Here is an 18,596-nt window from a genome sequence, read left to right on the forward strand (position 1 = left end):
ATGCTACTTTCCTGGTTGGTCTGCTCGTTGTCTGATTTCAGTACTTTGACGTCACATGCTACATACTTGGAGTCAGTGACTCAGATTGTCTAATCTGCATTCTTCTTGTGGATCAGTGACTCTGGCTCAATTCACATATATGTGTGGCAGCAACATGTGTTTTACTGGCGCTTGCAGTAAAGTGTAAACCACAGTGCGGTGCAGCACTATTTATTTGAAATGGCTCCCCAATGCACCACAATGGACTTGTGTGTTAGTGCACCACAGCACAAAGATGTGAACCATCTGTGAGTTGTGGTGCTCTGGAAACAAAAAAGGATCTGGTACATTGGGAAGCAATTAATAGACTAACTTACTACAAAGTATTAAAGAGGGACCCAAAGGATAGCCAGGCAACTATCAGTTTTGCAAGGTGAGCAGCAATTGTAGTCCAGGTATTTGTTTTGTGACAAATAAAGATGCACTGACTGAATGGAAATTTTTGTACCGATACCGAAAATTCACAATGCACTTGGCCGAAACTGAAAATAATTGTATTATATTCGACTTTTTAATTAAAATCATGAATTTATTGTCTGCCATTATTGCCACCTTTAGCACAAGAAAAGCTCAAGAAAACATGCATCCCTTTTAAATTCTATGTATGTGTTTTCACACTGGTCCGTTGCACTTTCGTTGTGGTGTTAATTGGTTGGTGCTCACAAAGTTGGCACTCACAAAGTGGATTTATGTAATTTTTGGCTATTTAGAAATATATTTAAATGAGCATTTTGTAAATGGAGTTCAGCTTTAAGATTATTAAAGAGAAGTTATCGCTTTGTACAAAATATGTTTTTGAGACACTCTTGTCTGAATTGATTTCAGTCTTTTATAATTTCTTTCTAAACAGATTTTTACAGATTTTTATATATCTTTGGACATTTCATTGCAAATTAAAATGATAGGTTTGCTTGTGAATTTTTTTTTAAAGATATTTTAAACCTATCTACTTGCACCTCGTGCTTTTCACCTGCGCAAAATGTGCATCGATTTTATAGTTTCATGGTGTCATTTGTTGGTCTGTACGCACTGTCTATACCAGTGGTTCTCATCCTCAGTCCAAGTACCCCCAACTGGCCATGTTTTGGGAACTTCCCTTAGATAAAATGGCTCTTATTAATACCATGTCATTGATATTGATTTAACCATCTCAACACTGGGCACTTTCACCCCCTTTCTGCCCAGGCCATTTTTCAGCTTTCAGCGCTGTCGCACTTTGAATGACAATTGCTCTGTCATGCAACACTGTACCCAAACTAATTTTTTTCTTTTTATTCACACAAGTAGAGCTTTCTTTTGGTGGTTTTTAATCACTGCTGGGATTTTTATTACTAAAAAAAAAAAAGAAAAAAGACCGAAAATTTTGAAGGGGAAAAAAAAAAAGTTTTTCTTCGTTTCTGTCAGTAAATTTTGTAAATAAGTAGTGTTTCTCCTTCACTGATGGGCACTGATTGGGCTGCACTGATGAGGCAGCACTGATGAGCAGGCACTGAAAGGCTGTGCTGATTGGTGGCACCACTTATGGGCACTGATTGGTGGCACTGCTGGGGCTTTCCTGTAATCAGGGCACTGATGATCAGTGCCCTGATTACCTGCCCAGGTCTCCCCTGTGAGGTGATGCCGCTGATCGGCACTCCTCGCCACACACTCTGTCAGTGTGAGCCGAGCCAATTCACAGCACTTCCGTATTTACATGTGATTGGACACAGCCGATCACATGGTTAAAGAGCCCTGGCTCTTTACAGAGATCGGGGTCGCGCCGTGTCCTAGCAACACGGCACAGCCACGATCGCCGCGCGCCTCCGAGGCCATTCTGGTGCGCCGCCGTATGATGTCCATCCAGAACGAGAGCCACACCATCCCTCCGTCATTTAACGGTGGGCGGGCGGCAAGTGGTTAAAGCAGCTGTGCAAAGTAAAGGAAAATGTGAAAACATGGCCCGTTGGGGGTACTTGAGGACAGGCTCAGAACCACTGGTCTATACTAGAGTAAATCATCATATTCCTGTATCAGAAATTCAGAGGCATGTGGCATAGCACTGCATAGGTTAATGCATGACCTCTGTCTGTAGTCTAGAAATCTACATTTCCTGAGAAAAAAAAACTACATCTCCCACTTTCTTAGAGTCTCCTAGCGTAGTGCTGCTGCAGGTGAAAGCAATAAGAGTTTACCAGGCTGAAAGATGTGTTTCATAAAGCTAACATACCTTTGTGCTGCAATGGCTAGACCTGCATGTGAGACAGAACAAGAAGTCGCTTCTCTCTAGTGAATAAGGACAAGTTAGGTAGATTCATGAATGGACATGGGGGAATCGATCAGTCGCTCACATGGGAGCCCATTATTGCAAGATCAGGCAAGCAAATGCCTCAAGGATTATAACTACCCACTTAAGCTCCGGAAGGTTTTACCCCCTTCATGAACAGGCCTTTTTTTTTTTTTTTTGCGATTCGGCACTGTGCTACTTTAACTGGCAATTGTGCAGTCATGCAACGCTGTACCCAAATTAAATTTTATATCACTTTCTTTTTGTGACATTTGATTTGTTTTTTTTTTTTTTTTTTTATTATTATTATTATTATTATTATTATTATTATTATATAGACCAAAAAAGACAGAGAATTAAAAAAAAAAGAAAAAAAAGAAAATATTTTCTTTCTGCTCTAAAACCTATCCAATGAAAAAAAAATTAAAAATCAAATGTTTTCATAAATTTAGGCCAAAATGTATTCTGCTCCATGTCTTTGGTAAAAAAAAAAAAACTAATTGACATTTCCAGTGACACTAATACAGTGATCAGCGATAATGCTGTACACTGTCACTGTACTAATGACACTGGCTGGCAAGGGGTTAACATCTAGAGGCAAGCAAAGGATTAACTGTGTGTATATTAATGTTTACTGTATGTAGTATGTGCTGCTTTTACTCCCTGCTTTGCTGGGAGAAAAGAAAACTGTACTTCACTGCTGTCTGTACAGAGCTCTGTGTTTGTCAACACAGAGATATGTTCTGTAATTCGCTCAGCCAATCAGCAGGTCCCGGCCATAAATCATTGGCCGGGATTCGCTGATAGGTCTGTATTTTAGCAAATGACAGCACAGCCGGGGCGGCGGGCGCATGCATTGCGCCTCCTACCTGGAATTGCTGAGATTTATATATTTTTTTAGTGCTGACGATCTGCTTTCATATAAAAGTGATCTGGGCAGCTTTGCAACTGCTCTATCACTGCTGAGCCTCCTGCCACTATTTCCTGGGCTCTGCCGTTTCACTGCTGTAAGCAGTGGTGTCGGCTGCCCATAGAGGAGATGGAGGAACATCCGTTCCCCCATATCCTGTGTGATGACTGAAGCTACACTTCTTCTGCTGTGCATACTTGGGAGATCAGAGTGCAGTTTTTTTGCCACTGAATTGAGTGATAATTTTAATAAGCTAGTGGATGACTTAATCATTAATGTATACTCCATAACTAAAATATTGGTTTTGAGTGAATTGTTGCCTTTTTTTTAAGTGCCCGTCCACACTAAAATGCTGTGCGGGAAACTCCTCGTTCTGTGCCGATTTCCCGCACCACATTTCAATCGCACTGCCCTTGCAATCTGCAGTAGATGTCAGTACAATGTTATGGACACCCCAAACGCAGGTTGCAAATGCAGCGCGTTTACTCGCACCGGATCACGCTGTACAAAAGTATCATGCGATCCATTTGCAGTGTGTTTCCAAAGGTAGTGCATTGGGATTCAACCCACTCAAAATGAATGGGGCTGAAATTACACTGCACAGAACTGCATGTGATTTTCACAGGAACCACACAGTGTTCCTAGTGTGAGTCACATGCAGTTCCTAGTGTGAGTCACATGCAGTTCCTAGTGTGAATGGGCTACGATAGCAGTATGGGAGCTGGGTGGGTATGGTAATTTGCTTTTCAAGGTGCAAGATCCATATGGTTGTCCTTCCTTCTTTTTTTTTTTCCTGGTTGAGTCTTGATGTTTTGGGATGTTCGAAAGCATAGAATTATAGACGGCAATGTTGTACAGCATTGCCCAGTTCTCTGTCGCTCCTCAGTAGTTTCTTGAAAAAATCACATTCCATGCTTCCCCTTCTTTCCAAAATCCAGATCTTTGCCTGTCCTGTTGGTAGACCTAAGCAATGTTGCATAGGGGTGTGTGCATTGTCCTAAGCAAATACTGACTTTAAAATGTTAATATGGGACTTTTGGGGGCTCCTGCAGGATGGTGGGGATTCTGGAAGGCAAGCAACACTTTCCAAGAGACCCCCTACGTTGCATGTTTTACTGTGTCCTTGTTACTTTTTGCTGTCTGACATTAGTACAGATTTACTTTAATTGTCATTACAATTGCTGTACGGTTCAAAGTGTTGTTCTTGTCATTCTAGAAGTCTAGTAGTTGTACCACTAGCTATTCTTGATTTAAAGAAATACTCCACTACAAATTGTAATCTGTCTCAAGCATTCACACAACTGTCAAGAATAATGCCCTTAAATTGCTTATTATGGTTTTTCCTATGATCGTCAGCTCCATCTAATGGCCATAATGGGGTATTTTCCTAATGGAGATATTTCAGGAAAATATTATAAATACAATAAAACCATGGATTGCAAGCATAATTCGTTCCAGAAACATGCTTGTAATCCAAAGCACTTGTATATCAAAACAAATTTCCCCATAAGAAATAATGGAAACTCAGATGATTCGTTCCACAACCATTTATTCATAGGTTTTTCAGTTTATAGTCCATATAAAAAGATTATAGCAATGTGACCAGGTTGTGTAACCATAAAATTTCCATCCACAAGGGGATTAGAAGCAAAATCCAGCAGGAGCTACAGAGTATAAAAGAAAAGATAGGCACCTCTAAGTGTAGCAATATGGTTACATTTAATGAAGGTACAACATTTAGCAACTCACATGGTTGATTATTAAAAGAGGCACATCTAAGTATGCAGGCATCCGGGGTAAAGCTGTCCACATAGACTATCCTCCGCACCACCGGCTCTCATCGCTGTCAGTCTGCAATCGTGACCGGGAGGACTACCCTGCAGTAGAGCAATTTGAAAGCGAGGTTTGAAGCGCGCTTGTGGAAGGGATGACACTGATTGTGGTGAGGAGGATGGTCTATGTGGACAGCTTTTCCCCTGGATGCCTGCATACTTAGATGTGCCTGTTTAAATCATCAGCCATGTGACTTGCTAAATGTTGTACCTTCATTAAATGTAACCATATTGCTACTCTCTTTTCTTTTATACTCAGTTGGGACATTACGCTATTTGTATATCAAGTCAACATTTATTCAAAAATTTTGCTTGTCTTGCAAAACGCTCTCAAACCAAGTTACTCTCAAACTAAGGTTTTGTACAAGGTAGAGCTGATGGACATAGGAAATAAACCTATTAGGCAAATTATAGGTATTATTTGTGATGGCTATGCAAATATTTGAGGCATTTGCAGAGGAATTTTTTTTATTTCTAACTAGATCCCTTAGACTTTATATATGAGAGCTTTATATCGGAAAATGAATGAAGCAGAAATGTGTGTATACCCCATAGCAGTCTGTTTGCTTTCATCTACTAACCAGAAATTAGATACTTTCCTTCATTTTTCTTTCTTTTTTTTTTTTTTTTGCTCAATGGAGTCATTTTAGTTATGGGTGATTGCCAGGTCCAAGCTGGGTTCTTATCTCTGGGACGCTTAACGGCTAAGTCCCCTTTTGGGAAAAAGTAATAAATGGCCATAGTTTTGCAGGGAAAAAAAATTTTCACATTTTTTTTATTTTCCTCAGGAGCCTGCAAAGCATTGCACCCGTGATCAGTGGTCCAATGTGAGGACCCTGCAGACAAGACCTGCAGCTTTCAGCCCGTACCTCTGATGGGGGCTGCCTGTTTACAGCAGGGCTTGTGAATGAACTCCGAGAGTGCTCATCAGCACCCTTACAGTTGATTGAGAACGCAAGACGTCGCTGTAAATGAATGACATGGCCCCGTGGGTGGAGCCCTGCACAGCTGCGCTATTTTCAAAATGTCACAGCGGGTAGGGGAGGATCAGGGATGCAGGGGCAGGTCTGGCACATGTTACATTTTACATGCACATTACACCTAAATTATGGGTGTAACATGCTCCGGAAGGTGAACTTATCCTTTAACTGTAATTAATCAAGCTATTTTATATTTATGGTACAAGCCCTTATAGCTGGACACCTTCACTGAAAACTGATGACCCAAATATTATATGAAAACAAACAATGATCACAAGCTAGGTTGATAGCCTTTTCAAAAGTTGCTTTACAATAGCAAAAAAATGCACACACTCCAAACACAATATCTTCCAGCTCAGGATCTGTCTTGTATGCCTACAGACCTCATAGTCCTCTTTTTGTCTATATCTCATTTTGGCAGACGATATTCATTATCTGGGTGCAGTACTTTTTATGTCTGACTGCTTTGAGTGGTCTATACAGGTAATCGTGTCTACTTGGGGATGTGCAAGAATCACATTTTATAAAAGCTATATACCCTTTTAATTTCCAAGAAAACAAAAGTACAATGTTATGATGATGAGATTGTGAGTTACTAATCAGCCTGTCCTCAGGTAGACCAGGAACTTTGACTAAAAGAATAATGTTTTAGGTGCAAAAGGCAGAGCAATTGCATGCAAACAGCGAAGCACTGTGAGAGTTTTGTGCATTATACAGTATGTGAATGATGGCTGATTTGTGCATCCCCTGTAGCAGTCCCTACTGGTTTAAGTGAACTGAATATGATGTGGTATGTTTTTATATTATCTGTTTAACAGTGTTCTGTTTCACGTGTTCATTGGAAACCAGCTAGTTCAAATTTATGTATTGAATCCTGTTTCTTGTTGGTTATGTTGATCATTGGAAAACATCTCTTTAGCTGTTTGGAACTTGTAATTGCATGTGTTGTGTCGTTCTCAGCAAAGTAATAATCTGTGAAGCCCATGCATACCTTTTTAACATGTACAGTCCATTGTTTAATGATTTGTGACATTAGCAAGTATCTAACCTTCTCTATATCTGCATATAGGTTGCCATCTACAAGTCTGTGCCAACAAGACTGCTTTCTCGGGCATGGGGACGCCTGAATCAGGTGGAACTACCAACATGGCTGCGGAAGCCTGTATACAGTCTATATATCTGGACTTTTGGTGTGAACATGAAGGAGGCTGCAGTGGAAGATCTGCACCAGTACCGAAACCTCAGTGAATTCTTCCGAAGGAAGCTGAAACCTCAGGCAAGGCCTGTATGTGACTCCCATAGTGTGGTACGTAGAGAACATCTTGAATAGCCATCAATGCACAATAATAAAGGGTACGTAAGGAGTAGGCTAAGAAGGTTTAGGATGGAAGTAATATTCTCCTAAGTCTTTCTACTAGCATAACCTTTGTAATTCTAGGTAGGAAACCTAATTTCGATTGGATGAATATATACACTATATTACCAAAAGCATTGGGACGCCTGTCTTTACACGCATATGAACTTTAATGGCATCCTAGTCTTAGTCTGTAGGGTTCAATATTGAGTTGGCCCACCCTTTGCAGATATAACAGCTTCAACTCTTCTGGGAAGGCTGCCCACAAGGTTTAGGAGTGTGTCTATGGGAATGTTTGACCATTCTTCCAGAAGCACATTTGTGAGGTCAGGCACTGATGTGGACGAGAAGGCCTGGCGCATATGTATCCGCTCTAATTCATCCCAAAGGTGTTCTATCAGGTTGAGGTCAGGACTCTGTGCAGTCCAGTCAAGTTCCTCCACCCCAAACTCACTCATCCGTGTCTTTATGGACCCTGTTTGTGCACTGGTCCAAATCATTTGGTGGAGGGGGGATTATGGTGTGAGGTTGTTTTTCAGGGGTTGGGCTTCAGTGAAGGGAACACTTAAGGTGTCAGCATACCAAATCTTTTTGGACAATTTCATGCTCCCAACTTTGACCTCTGGTAAGTCTAGGGGGGGGGGGGGTTTCCTCCCCACCAGACGCCCCCTGTGCTATTTCTTCCCCTCTTCTCGAGGAAGGAGTGCTTCAAAAAAAGGGCACGAACGGCACGCCGCTCGGCGTCTTCCAAGCCCCCCCTTCGCCATGGCTTCCTCCCTCTCTCTGTGATCCCATAGGATCGGAGCTTGCATGGGAAAAGCTCATTTTTGAAGGAAAAAGTATGGGCCGTAGACAACGCCCAGCGCGGGAAGGGGTGTTTTTAAAAGGCACCATTGTTGCTGTTGCAAGCTGCAGAGGGACACAAGAGCAAAGGTGGCATGTAAGAGGTTTGGTGACACAGGCATTCCTTTTGACACATTTACTACTGCATAAGGCTGAGCATTAATAGCAGCAGCAGAGTTGGACTATTGCTCAAGCAGTGGATGCAGTCCTTCTGGTAGTACCCCTGCTTTGTGCATCGGGCTATGATCAGAAGAGGGGTAAAAAATACCCCAAAAAAGGGCTCTAGAAAGACTATAGTCACACAGAAGCCTGGAGCCATCTCAAACAGGATGGCATCCTCCCCTGAGAGTAATATGGCTGGTTAGAGTGAGCCATCAGGTGGGGCAAGTGTTGCAGCTGCTCTTAACACTGCAGCCCCTGTGTATATTACAAAGGAGGTTTTTTTCTTCAACCATTTTAAGTTTGGAGCAAAAAATTGATGCTTTAATCGCATCCCAGAGTGGGACTAAGCGTAGCAGGTCCCCGTCCATTGCTCAGGACCCTCATACTGAGGAACAAGGGGCGAGAGATGACGAATTCCTCTCAAGGGACCAGGGAGAGGCTGATGTCTCCTCTTCCGAAGAACCTAATATGGAAGTATCAGGTTCGCAGGAAAGGTTGTTGGTACAGTCTCTCACTGAATTGGTCCGCTCTACTTTTTTACTGCCAATAACGCAGTCAATCGATGAGCCCACTTCTGGTTTGGGTTCACTAAAGCCTCCCCAATCTGTTCATGCTTTCCCTATCCATTCATGGCTAAAAAGCTTATGTATTCTGAGTGGGAGCACCCAGAAATAGTTTTTTCCTCCGAAAAAGTTTTCAATACTTTATCCTATGGAGGAAGAAATGTGGCATTCCAGCAATTGACGCTGTTATATCCTCTGTAAACAAAAACCTGACTTGTCCAGTAGACAATGCTCATATGTTAAAGGATCCAACAGACAAGAAGTTGGAATTCCTTTTTAAAGACTATATTTCGCTCGCAGGTTCAGTCGTTCAGCCTGCTCTGGCAGCGATCGGTGTATCTCAGTCCTTAAAGGACCAGTTTATAGAGGTACTCAAGGTTATTCCTGATCAGCAGGCCCAGGATTTGGCTGGGATATTAGAAGCATTGTGTTTTACAGTAGACGCTATGAAAGATTCTATTCTCCAGGCCTCACGGCTCTTGCTAGGGCTGATACATGTGCGTAGAATCCTATGGTTGAAAAATTGGTCAGCCGAAGCGCCATGCAAAAAGCTCTTGGCCAGTTTACCATTTTATGGTGAACGGTTATTTGAAGACGATCTGAATAAGCATATCCAAAGAATTTCTTATGCCGCGTACACACAAGCGGACTTTTCGACCGGACTGGTCTGGCGGTCTATCTGACGAACTTTCGGCAGACTTCCGACGGACTTTCCTAACGAACGGACTTGCCTACACACGATCACACCAAAGTCCGATGTATTCGTACGTGATGACGTACGACCGGACTAAAATAAGGAAGTTGATAGCCAGTAGCCAATAGCTGCCCTAGCGTCGGTTTTAGTCCGGACTAGCATACGGATGAGCGGATTTTTCGACCGGACTCGAGTCCGTCGGAAAGATTTGAAACGTGTTTTATTTCTAGGGCCATCTGACTTTTTGGGAAAAAAAGTCCGCTGCAGCCCACACACGATCAAATTGTCCGATGGAGTCCGGTCCGCCGGACCAAGTCTGCCAGAAAGTCTGCTCAGGTGTATGCGGCATAATGAGAAAAGTTCCCTTTTACCGGTTAAGAAGAAGTTTAAGCATTTTTCTTTTAAACATGCTTCTTCTCCAGGAACGGGGGCATCAGCCTCCAGGCAGTCACGACGTCAGGTTCAAGAGGTAAACCTCAGGGTCATTCCCAGGGCCAAAAGAGACCTGGGGGAGGAAACCAACAAAACAAAATACTAAAGCCTCCTTATGAAGGGGCGCCCCCGCTCGCTCGAGTGGGGGGAAGGCTTCTACAGTTTTCAAGGGTCTGGCAGGAACAATGTTAAGACAGATGGGTGGCTTCCTCAATTTCTCTAGGTTACAAACTAGAGTTCCGAGAGTTCCCGTCTCCTCGTTTTCTCAGATCAAACGTTCCCAGAGATCCAGTGAAAAAGAAGTCTTTTTCTAGCTTTGGATCATCTCTTGTCTCCAAGAGTGATATCGGTGGTCCCCTTGGAAGAGCAAGGATTAGGGTTTTATTCAAACCTTTTCACGGTTCCAAAACCAAACGGGGATGTCAGACCCATTTTGGATCTCAAAGATCTAAACCAGTTTTTGAATATCTGTTCATTTCGCCTGGAGTCAATCCGATCAGTAGTCCCCATCCTACAAGGGGGAGAATTTCTGGCGTCAATCGACATCAAGGATGCTTATCTCCATGTGCCAATTTTTCCCGCTCACCAGAAATTTCTATGCTTCAAGGTAGAAAATTTTCATCTTCAGTTTGTAGACCTGCCTTTCGGTCTAGCCACTGCACCTCGAGTATTTACAAAGGTCCTGGCTCCTCCTCCTTTAGCCAGGTTAAGGGCTCAAGGTATAACGATACAAGCCTACTTAGACGATCTACTCTTGATAGATCAGTCGGTAGCCCGCTTAAACCAAAATTTGGTCACCGCAGTCAGCTACCTGGAATCCCTAGATTGGATTCTCAACCTAGAGAAATCCTCCTTAAAACCATAAAGGAGATTGCAGTACTTGGGGCTGATCATAGATACAGTTCAGAAGAAGGCGTTTTTGCCCCAGGAAAGGATTGTTTCCATAAAGGAACTGATTTAGTTGGTCAAAACTAAGAAGAATCCTTCTATTCGACTTTTCATGAAGTTATTGGGAAAGATGGTGGCTTCTTTCGAGGCCGTTCCTAATGTGCAGTTTCATTCAAGATTACTGCAAAACAGTATCCTGTCAACTTGGAACAAGAAGGTCCAAGCTCTATTAATGCCCAATGCGTTTATCCCCAAAGTGCGTCAGAGTCTCAATTGGTGGTTGATATCCAGGAATCTTCAAAAAGGAAAATCCTTTCTACCAGTCACCTGGAAGGTGGTAACAACAGATGCCAGCCTTCAGGGCTGGGGAGCAGTCCTGGAAGAAGCATCTATCCAAGGGGAATGGTCCAAATCAGAGAGGACCTTGCCCATCAATATTCTAGAGATTCGGGCAGTACGCCTGGCCCTAGAGGCCTGGACGCTCAGACTACGGAGTTGTCCTGTCAGGATCCAATCTGACAATGCCACAGCAGTGGCCTATATTAATCACCAAGGGGGCACGAGAAGTCGTGCGGCCCAGAGCGAGGTGAATCATATTCTATCTTGGGCAGAAAACAACATTCCTTGCCTATCAGCAATTTTCATTCCTGGAATAGAGAATTGGCAGGCGGACTACTTGAGTCGCCAACAATTGTTCCCGGGAGACTGGTCCCTTCTCCCCGACATCTTTCTGTCAACATGTCAAAGATGGGGGGTTCCAGACGTGCATCTGTTTGCATCCAGGTTCAACAACAAAATTGACAACTTTGTGTCAAGGACAAGGGATCCGTTGGCATACGGAACAAATGCCTTGGTTTTTACATGGGATCAGTTTTCACTGATCTACGCGTTCCCTCCTGTTCTGCTGCTTCTGCGCCTTCTTTGCAGGATCAAGCAAGAAGGGAAGGAGGTGATTCTTGTGGCCTCAGCGTGGTCCAGGAGATCTTGGTTTGCCGAGATCATAAAGATGGCGGTAGGGGCCCTTGGACCCTACCACTGTGGCCAGACCTTCTCCCGCAAAGACCCGGTATTCCATCCTACCTTGCTAAATTTAACGGTTTGGCTATTGAGACCCACATTCTGAAAGACCATGGGCTGTCAGCTTCAGTAGTTTCTACTTTGGTTAATGCTCGGAAGCCAGCCTCCAGAGTCATATACTATAGAGTGTGGAAGGCATATGTCTCCTGGTGTGAATCCAGGGATTGGCACCCCAGGAAATATGTCATAGGTAGGATCCTTGAATTCCTACAGATGTGATTAAAAATGAAGCTGGTCCTTGAGTACTATCAAAGGCCAGGTGTCGGCCTTATCAGTGTTTTTTCAACGACCACTTGCTTCACACTCTCTGGTTCGTAACTTTATTCATCCTCTAGTGAGGTCACCCCTGAACCCTTGGGACTTAAATTTATTCCTGTCAGCATTACAAAAACAGCCTTTTGAGCCAATACAAGATATTCCCTTAGTCCTCTTGATGAGGAAAATAATTTTCTTGGTTGCCATATCTTCTCAAAGAAGAGTATCAGAATTGGCTGCTCTTTCTTGTAAAGAGCCATATTTGATTATTCATAAGGATAAGGTTGCATTGCAGCCTCATCCTAAATTCCTACCGAAGGTAGTTTCAGGTTTTCATTTAAACCAGGATATTGTTCTGCCTTCATTTTTTCCAGAACCTTGTTTTGTGGAAGAGAGGTCACTACATTCACTTGATGTGGTGAGAGCGGTCAAGGTCCATTTGAAAGTGACCACTCAGATTCGTAAAACAGATGTTTTGTTTGTGTTGCCAGACGATCCTAAAAGAGAACAGGCAGGGTCAAAATCTACTATTTCTAAATGGCTTCATCAAGTGATTGTTCAAGCTTATGGTTTAAAGAAGAAAATTCCTCCTTTTCATATTAAAGCGCACTCCACCAGGGCTGTTAGTGCTTCTTGGGCAGTGCATCACCAAGCCTCCATAGCTCAGATCTGCAAGGCTGCAACTTGGTCTTCCGTCCATACATTTACCTGATTCTATCAAGTAGATGTGAAAGGTCATGAAGATATCGCTTTTGGGCGCAGTGTACTGCAGGATGCAGTATAAGTCCTCTAGTCTCTTGGTGCCTTACTTAGATAACTAGATAATGCCTGTAGCTGCAGGCATCATTTAGATATCCCCACTCAAAGTCCAGAATATCATATGACATCCTACGGACAGAAAGTGGTTAAAAATAACAAACTTGTCATACTTTCTCCGTGCAGTGGTTTTGCACAGGGCAGCCCAGATCCCCCTCTTCTCGGATCCCCTGCTGGCACTCCTGGCTCCTTTCTTCTGCCAAGTACCCCCACAGCAAGCAGCAGGCTATGGGGGCACCCAAGCTAAGCCGCTGCTCTGTGTGTCCATTCAGATAAGGAGCCACAGCTTGGCCACGCCCCCTCTCTCTCCTAATTGGCTCAATGACTTTGACAGCAGTGGGAGCCAGTGATGCCCGCTGTGTGTCTCAGCCAATCAGGAGGGAGAGTCCTGGACAGCTGAGTCTCTCCTGCACATCACTGGATCGAGATGGGGCTCAGGTAAGTAGGGGGGATGCTGCACACAGAATGCATTAAGATAAAAAAAAAAAAACTTCTGCCTTTAGAACCACTTTAAGCAACAGATTTGTTTCGCTTTGCATTGTTCAAGCAACCCTGTCAGGGGTTAAAATATATCTACTGTAAATAAAATCACTTTCCCATACCGATCTATTGGCCAGTTTGTAGAAACTACACTCAGCAACAGAGCTCTCAGCACCAATTTTGTCCCACAGTTAATTTTGTGTGTTCTCTGCTGTGGCTCCTCCTGATTATCCCTACATCAATATTGTCTCCTACATTGACTAGGCAAAAGGAACCACAATGGCCAGTGAGTGGACCTGTTCCTCAACAAATCAAAGGCGTCAAATAGGTGTTTGATCAAATGATCGGGGTTGGGAGTTAGGTTACAACATTTCTGCAGAGTTCTCTGCTTTAATGTTTATTAGCAGATCACCGTTATGACATCAGAAAATCAGTAAAACCTACAAAAAGGCATACTGTGTTTGTTTTGTTTGTTACACAACGGATGTCTAATTTATTTGTATTGTTACATTTTTGTCACCAGATTAGTCCAGCTGATGGAAAAATCCTTCACTTTGGCCGAGTAAAAAACTGTGAGGTGGAGCAGGTGAAAGGGGTAACCTACTCCCTGGAATCCTTTTTGGGACCACAGACCTGGACCGATAATCTCCCTGTCACAAAGAGTGAGTTTGTACACAACCTTGGGAAATGGATGATGTTTTCAGTGAAGTGGCATGCACATCAGTTTCTGCATTATTACATAATCGGACTTCTCGGTCTGAAGGCTTCACTGTCACACTTGTGCTGTAATCTCCTTTTACTAATCCTGGTATAACTTGCAGCTGAATTACAGTTCCCATCAGTGTAACTTGTCCTTGGTGATATAGTTTGTAGCTTTAGTTTGTTAGCTGATAGTGGCTTTTCCTGCTGGATAGATTACTTTTACTGGATTATGCTTTTTTACGTTTCTTTGTTTTGCAGCTTCATTCCAGGATCAGCTTGTGACTCAGGAAGGCAATGAGCTCTATCATTGTGTCATTTACCTAGCTCCTGGCGACTATCACTGCTTTCACTCACCAACTGATTGGAATGTGTATCACAGACGTCATTTCCCAGGTAATGCTTCCATTCCAATAAACATTATGTGTGTCTGTGGACACTTTTTTGTTTAAGATGTATCTGATGTATACTAGTAGCTGTAGACCAGTAGCTTTAAATACAAATTTGATAACAAGGCCATATAGAATAAACTGGATGTGTTATCCCTGTCTCCCTCCTGGAACAGTGCACAGCAGCAAAGCCTAAAGCCTGGCATACACAGCTCAAAATTTTAATTTATGTGTAATTGCCCGAAAATCGAGCTGTGGCCCTGTTGGCTCAACAAACTCTGACTGAAAAATTTAAGCTGGATCTAGTAGAAGCACAAAGGAAAAGAAACACAGCGCCTCTAAGTGCAGTATTGGTAAACCATTTAATGATAAGTCAAAAGTGAAACTACTCACAAAGGGAGCATAAACACAAGCATGATAGTAATCCTGCAGCAAAATCCGGGGGCGGTTTTCTCCTAAATGTCTGTCTCTGAAGTGCAGCTGACAGCTCGTGCAGGTGGATTCCAGCATTTGCAGCCTATGAGAACAGCAGGGAACACAGGGGCGATCAGAGATGACGTCACTTCCGGGTGCAGGGTGAGAGGAAGTGGCTTCACGTTCTGAGCATGCTTGCTCCTTCCTCATGCTTCTAGCTCTTCACACTGGCTGCCCTTAGTGCTGGTACATGGATTCCTCTCCCTCTTCATCTTAGACTGTTGCTATGGACTTTGTCCCTCCTATTGAGAGACTCTTTTAATCTCATTTATTTGATCTGTGTACACCTCCAGGGTCTCTCCTCAAACGAGCGCTGAGTTTATTTTTTGTCTAGTAGAAGCACAACCTCCTCTGAATGTCCCATGCTCTACTACAAAACTTATTACCTTTTGATCTTCAATGCCACTAAACAATCTATAGCCTGTACTTGGAAATCCCCAGTATTCAACTTCTCTAAGGTCGATTGAATGGGACTATGATCAATGAAATTTTCATACCCATGAAAAATTTCTCAAGCTCTCATCCCCATGTATCTCCTATCCCAAACCAGATCAACAAGATTGAGAGAAAATTGTCAGCATGAACAGTGGCTACATTTAATCAGATGCAGTCACTGTTTGTGTATTCCGGCACCCACTGGTGCCAGATGTCTGAGTACAACAGCTGACAGGGAAGATTTCCTCACCCATGCTGTTAGGCTTTTAACAGCCTAAGGCTGACCATAAATGGATTGTTTTTTTTCCAATCATCTGGCAGCTGATTGAAAAAAACAAAGAAGCCGATTCCCTTGTCCACACAAGTAGATGGAGGAATCCTCTCCGCTGTGCTATTGTATTTTGTCAGGGGGATGCCTTCGCTGTCAGAATACACTGATCAGAGCTGCAGCCGATTGGCTGTGGGCACTGATCGAATGCAACTTTTCCAACCATCCCGTTTGAGATGGATAGATTATTAGATCGACTTCTATCAAGCAGGAACAGCCATAGATGAATCGAAATTCAGCCAGTCCCTGCTCAACCAGAAGAATTTTGGTCAGAGTACAACATTGGGGGTTACACTGTTGGCCAGCCCTACAGAAGAAAAAAATTTGGGGGTCAGATGATTGTAAAATGATCAAACCGTGCGACTAGGCAGTGGGAAAAGTAAATAGAATTCTAGGATGCATCACCAGAGGGATCACCAGCAGGAGGAAGGAGGTTCTGATTCCCCTATATCAGGGGTCTCAAACTGACGGTCCTCCAGCTGTTGCGAAACTACAAGTCCCATGAGGCATTGTAAGGCTGACAGTTACAAGCATGACTCCCACAGGCAGAGGCATGATGGGACTTCTAGTAGCAGCTGGCGGGCGGCCAGTTTGAGACCCCCTGCCCTATATAGATATTTAGTGTGTTCTGCACACCACACCCAGATTACGTTACTAACCCATTGGATCACCAGAGATTCACTAGAGCTGTCACCTGTATTTAGAACTACTATGACAGAGAGACTCGTATCCCTCTGGGGGTTTGCATGTATGTACCTTGGGTTTCCATGGGCCACTGCTACAGCTCCCGGGACAGACACATTCCTGGCAGCCCTCAATTTGTAACACCGCATGCTGAATATGGAGCTGACTTATACGCACCTTGCATTTGCTCCTGAAGAAGTGGAGTAAATTCCACGGAGCACACGCATCAAGCTTTTTTAGACCATTTTAACCCTTTCATGCCTAAGCCTATTTCTGACATTTGTTGCTTACAAGTTAAAATCCGTTTTTTTGCTAGAAAATTACATAGAACCCCCAAACATTATTTATATATTTTTAGCAGAGAATTTAGAGAATAAAATGTCGATTGTTGCAATATTTTATGTCTTGCTGTATTTGCGCAGCGGTCTTTCAAACGCATTTTATTAGGAAAAAAGACACTTTCATGAATAAAAAAAAAACTAAACAGTAAAGTTAGCCCAAATTTTTTGTATAATGTGAAAGATGATGTTAGGCCGAGTAAATAGATACCTAACTTGTCATGCTTTGAAATTGCGCACACTCGTGGAATGCCGACAAACTACGGTACCTAAAAATCTCCATAGGCGGCACATTAAAAAAAAAAAATAACGGTTACCAGGTTAGAGTTACAGAGGAGGTCTAGTGCTAGAATTTATTGCTCTCGCTCTGACGATCGTGTGTGATTTGAACATCATTTACATATGCGGGCGCGACTTACGTGTGCGTTTTCTTTGCAGCGAGACCTTGTGGGGACAGGGGCGCTTTAAAATGTTTTTTTTTTTTCTTACTTATTTTTTTTTTTTTTACAATTTCACTTTAAAAAAAATAAATTTGATGACTTTTATTGCTGTCACTAAGAATGTAAACATCCCTTGTGACAGTAATAGGTGGTGACAGGTACGCTATGGAGGGTTTGGGGGTCTAAAATACCCCAAAATCCCTCTTTTGCACTTCAAAGTATTCAGATCACCAAAAACGCCGATTCTGAATACTGTAATTTCTTTTTTTAAACAGCGCCATTGGCAGCCGAGTAAACTGTAAGTGACGTTGTGACATCGCTTCCGTGTTTACACAAAGGAGACTGGAAGAAAGCCGATTCCGGCTTCCTTCCAGTCTAACTCTAGCTGGCGGAAGTGCCGGATCGTGGATCGGGTCTCCCGGTGGGGCGGAAGGCGACAAGAGGGGGGACTTCCCCTCCCACTCCTCCGGGATAACAGCCGAGCGGCTTTTAGCCGCATCGATTGTTATCCCTGAAGAGCCGACCGCCCGCATCATCCCAGTATAATCCCCTTAAAGCCGAGGCCGCATATGTGCGTACGGTCGGCGCTAAGGGGATAATAAAGCGTTTACAGCTTAGATTATTATGAATGCTCTGTAATCATTAATGATTTTAATATATATTTTATGATATGGATTACAAGACCGCTCACAATTTTTAATTTATACTGCAATGTGTTATTCGTGACATCTGTGTGTGTGTATATATAATATATTTTTTATATATATTTATGAATTATCATGATGGTATATTATCATTATATGTGTGTGTGTGTGTGTGTATATATATGAAATAATAAATGCGCCATCATGCATTTGACCACTTTACCAGCTATGTGTGACATGCTTCATTTAAAGTCCCAAACCTTTTTCTACTGGGTAGAGTGTCGGCCAAGAAGTATTTCTCTGCTGCTGTTTCTGCTTGCAACGAGCCATGTAGAACTTCAGTATCTTCCTGCTGGCTGATTCCTCTGCCCTTTTTAGCTGATGCTTTTACAACAATCGTGCAAAACTTTATGGCCCAAATTATCTAGTTGTTTACTGACTCTGACCACAGAGCATCCACAAGGATGTTTCTGTGTCTTTCCCCGCAGGTTCTGTATCTGAGTTACTTGCAGCCTTAGCCGCTTCTGAGCCATCAACCACAGAGGTTCTGTCAGATTCTGAGTCGCTCCAGTTTTCG

At 43.0% G+C, this 18,596-nt stretch overlaps 1 protein-coding gene across 4 annotated transcripts in view; it reads left to right on the forward strand.

Annotated features, from left to right (window-relative positions):
* Window positions 1-18,596, forward strand: part of PISD (phosphatidylserine decarboxylase) — a 58,470-nt gene that overhangs the window by 30,305 nt on the left and 9,569 nt on the right. For all 4 annotated transcript variants that reach the window (XM_073629262.1, XM_073629261.1, XM_073629264.1 and 1 more), the window contains 3 exons: window positions 7,094-7,330; window positions 14,112-14,250; window positions 14,549-14,683. In XM_073629262.1, the coding sequence (XP_073485363.1) occupies window positions 7,094-7,330; window positions 14,112-14,250; window positions 14,549-14,683 (511 nt within the window). The remainder of the gene's footprint in view (window positions 1-7,093; window positions 7,331-14,111; window positions 14,251-14,548; window positions 14,684-18,596) is intronic.

Source organism: Aquarana catesbeiana, linkage group LG01, assembly GCF_042186555.1.
Source record: "Aquarana catesbeiana isolate 2022-GZ linkage group LG01, ASM4218655v1, whole genome shotgun sequence".
Lineage (NCBI taxonomy): Eukaryota > Metazoa > Chordata > Amphibia > Anura > Ranidae > Aquarana > Aquarana catesbeiana.